At 36.1% G+C, this 3,945-nt stretch overlaps 1 protein-coding gene across 1 annotated transcript in view; it reads left to right on the top strand.

The window, feature by feature from the left end:
- The window catches only part of CKAP5 (cytoskeleton associated protein 5), a 106,941-nt gene that overhangs the window by 67,987 nt on the left and 35,009 nt on the right, over window positions 1–3,945 (top strand). The window contains exons 20-23 of the mRNA XM_011963557.1: window positions 406–545; window positions 686–860; window positions 1,451–1,564; window positions 2,536–2,664. Of these exons, the coding sequence (XP_011818947.1) occupies window positions 406–545; window positions 686–860; window positions 1,451–1,564; window positions 2,536–2,664 (558 nt within the window). The remainder of the gene's footprint in view (window positions 1–405; window positions 546–685; window positions 861–1,450; window positions 1,565–2,535; window positions 2,665–3,945) is intronic.

Raw genomic sequence — 3,945 nt, 5'->3', positions numbered from 1 at the left:
ATCTCCTGACCTCGTGATCCACCCATCTTGGCCTCCCAAAGTGCTGGGATTATAGGCTTGAGCCACCGCGCCCGGCCAATTTTTGTATTTTTAGTATAGATGAGGTTTCACCATGTCAGCCAGGCTGGTCTCGAACTCCTGACCTCAGATGATCCACCCACCTTGGCCTCCCAAAGTACTGGGATTATAAGTGTGAGCCACCACACCCTGCCTTCTAGTAGGTTTTGTATAAAAATACGTTTTGACATATAGTCTCAAAATTGTAATCTAGGTAGCAGTCAAATTACCTACTGTGTAAATAGGTATTATAAAGGAATGAGAGTTTGACACGGGCACTCTCTCTAATTTATTTGTTCTCATATCCTATATAAATTTCATTACCCTTACTCATTCATTTGTGTATAGATGCAGGGACAAAGCCCACCTGCTCCAACCAGGGGAATTTCCAAGCATAGCACAAGTGGTACAGATGAAGGAGAAGATGGAGATGAACCAGATGATGGGAGCAATGATGTCGTTGATCTTTTGCCGAGGACGGAGATCAGGTAGGTTCCAGTCTGTGAAATGGTTGATTTCATTCATTGTGTTGAATTCTGAATGTTCTTTTTGAATTCAGTGAGGGGAACTTATGTGATATCATCATTTTTTTGGAGTCTGGAATTAAAGGTTATTTTCTGTTTTTCAGTGATAAAATCACTTCAGAGTTGGTATCTAAGATTGGTGATAAGAATTGGAAGATTAGGAAAGAAGGCCTTGATGAAGTGGCAGGTATTATCAATGAAGCAAAATTTATCCAACCGAATATAGGTGAACTTCCAACTGCCTTGAAGGGTCGACTCAATGATTCAAATAAAATCTTGGTATGTAGAGCATATGGCTATTCTTTTTATCTTCCCTCCCCGCTGCTGCAGGAGTTACCTTTTCAGTGTAGCCTTCACTAGCAAAAAATAAGTGATTACTTTCTTTGCATTGAACTAGAAATAGCTGCCTTTAATTTATTAAGTGTATCTCAAGATATGATGGTAGTTGGCAGATTTATTCATCAAATTTTTATGAGTCTCAGAATTTGCTTTTTGCAGAAATCCAGTATTGAATATATTTGTATAAAACTGCTTGTAATCTACATAAACATAATAATTTCTTGTTTTTAAATATGGATTTTTATATCAGGATTTCCATAAACTAGGTTTTACCTTAAAGTTGTAAAGTACCATAATCTCTAGTCTAAAATTCTGATAATCTAGTTTTACGAACTGATGATAAAAAGAGAGGCCACTGCCTAAAAAATAATTAGAATAATCTAAGTAGAATAGCATGACAAGCCAATGTCTCTGTCTCTTGAGTAGGCCAGAAATATCCTGCTGTATTGACAGTATAGCAGCAAATTTACGGAAGTTTGCACACAACTTGCTTATGGTTTCAACATAAAGTATTGGCTCTTTCCACTCAGGTACAGCAAACATTGAATATCCTGCAACAACTGGCAGTAGCCATGGGCCCAAATATTAAGCAACATGTAAAAAATTTAGGCATCCCTATCATCACAGTCCTTGGAGACAGCAAGGTAACTCTTTTCACCACGGCTCCATTCTGGAATAGGCCAGCCATATTCTTGGGTTAAAGATAATTCTCTTTTTAGAGTAATGTAAAGACCTTAGAAACTTTATAAAGATGAAAATATTAGAAGAAAAACAGTAAACATTCTTATCTTCCAGGCAGGATTAAGGTGACCAGATATCACTTACTAGTTTTGTGACTTTTAGATAAGCTATCTTCTTTGAGGGTCAGTTTCTTTATCTGTGAAATTTCTTTCTGACAGAATTAAATGAGTCTGTATGTAAGGTACATTTTATTGTGCCTGTTTCATATAGTATGCACACAACAAATGGTTGCTATTATGATTATAACATAATTGTGTAACATTTTGCTATAGTGAATAAATACGTGAATTTGGAGTTCATTAAGTTATTTTCTACTTTTATTTTTCTGAACTATTAGAGTGGGATCTTCTAGTAGCTCAGCAAGATATTTGTAGTTTCATAGTCCTAGAAGTCACTGAAATATCATTGAAGGTTACAATGTTTAGCCCTAGACTAAATATTTGAATATAATGTTGTATAATTTATTTAACTTGAGGAACTTTATTTAATATAATTTGTGCTATTTTAATATTAATGTAAATTAATACAAAAACATAACTAATTTTCAGTCAGTTTATTAGCAATTTCAGTCTTAACCATTATGATGCCTTTTATTCTTACATGATATTTTATGCCCAGATCACTCACTGTTTTGCCTGAGTAAACAAGTAACTGAGTACACAAGTTTTACAATTTGGAGTTTTATATTTCTACTTTACTTTGGAGTTTTAGTACAATCACAGAACTAGTTTCTGTTTTAGAGAAGATGGCTTCATGTATGTTCATGTGGGCCTTAGAGAACCCTCCATTGTTCATGTTCATAAAGCAACAGTGATTACCCCCTATCTCCAAACTGTGGTAGATATTATTTTTGCTGATTATCTTCTCCATTTAGAACAATGTTCGAGCTGCTGCCCTTGCGACTGTAAATGCTTGGGCAGAACAGACTGGCATGAAGGAATGGCTGGAAGGAGAAGATCTTTCTGAAGAGCTCAAAAAGGAGAATCCTTTCTTGAGGCAAGAGGTTAGTATCATAAATTAATCATGTGCATTACTCATGTCATTTACTTCCATAGGGGCTTAGGCCTGTCTGATAAATATGCATTTATGGTTAGAATGAGTTTCATTATAAAACAGTTAATAAAATGAAACCACATTCCTGGGGCCTTTGTATTCATGTGCTTCCATTTTCTTCCTTTCACATGCTTCTTTATCAATAACACTTTCTAGAGGACTAGGCTTTTTGTGGAATTTTTCCCTTTTCTTAAACATTTAAATGGTAAAATCAGAGGTTTTGTGTTTTTTGTTTTTTTAATTATACTTTACGTTCTGGGATACATGTGCAGAACGTGCAGGTTTGTTACATAGGTATACATGTGCCATGGTGGTTTGCTGCATCCATCAGCCCGTCATCTTCATTAGGTATTTCTCCTAATGCTGTCCCTCCCCTTGCCCCCACAACCCCCGATAGGCCCCAGTGTGTGATGTTCCCCTCCCTGTGCCCGTATGTTCTCATTGTTCAACTCCCACTTATGAGTGAGAAATTGCAGTGTTTGGTTTTCTGTTCCTATGTTAGTTTGTTGAGAATGATGGTTTCCAGCTTCATCCATGTCCCTGCAAAGGACATGAACTCAATCTTTTTTTATGGTTGCATAGTATTCCATGGTGTATATGTGCCACATTTTCTTTATGCAGTCTAACATGATGGGCATTTGGGTTGGTTCTGAGTCTTTGCTATTGTGAATAGTGCTGCAATAAACATACATATGCATGTGTCTTTATAGTAGAATGATTTATAATTCTTTAGGTAGTACCCAGTAATGGGATTACTGGGTCAAATGGTATTTCTAGTTTTGGATCCTTGAGGAATTGCCACAATGGTCTTCCACAATGGTTGAACTAATTTACACTCCAACGAACAGTGTAAAAGTGGTTCCTATTTCTCCACATCCTCTCCAGCATCTGTTGTTTCCTGACTTTTTAATGATCACCATTCTAACTGGCGTGAGATGGTATCTCATTGTGTTTTGATTTGCATTTCTCTAATGACCAGTGATGATCTTTTTTTCGTATGTTTGTTGGCCACATAAATGTCTTCTTTTGAAAATTTCTGTTCATATCCTTTGCCCACTTTTTGATGGGGTTGTTTGTTTTTTTCTTGTAAATTTGTTTAAGTTCCTTGTAGATTCTGGATATTAGCCCTTTGTCAGATGGATAGATTGCAAAAATTTTCTCTCATTCTATAGGTTGCCTGTTAACTCTGATGATAGTTTCTTTTGCTGTGCAGGAACTCTTTAGTTTAATT

The sequence above is a fragment of the Colobus angolensis genome, unplaced genomic scaffold (genome assembly GCF_000951035.1).
Source record: "Colobus angolensis palliatus isolate OR3802 unplaced genomic scaffold, Cang.pa_1.0 Scaffold61, whole genome shotgun sequence".
In the NCBI taxonomy this organism is placed as follows: domain Eukaryota; kingdom Metazoa; phylum Chordata; class Mammalia; order Primates; family Cercopithecidae; genus Colobus; species Colobus angolensis.
The sequence above is the reverse complement of the archived record's forward strand: the minus strand, read 5'-3'. Positions and strand labels throughout refer to the sequence as shown.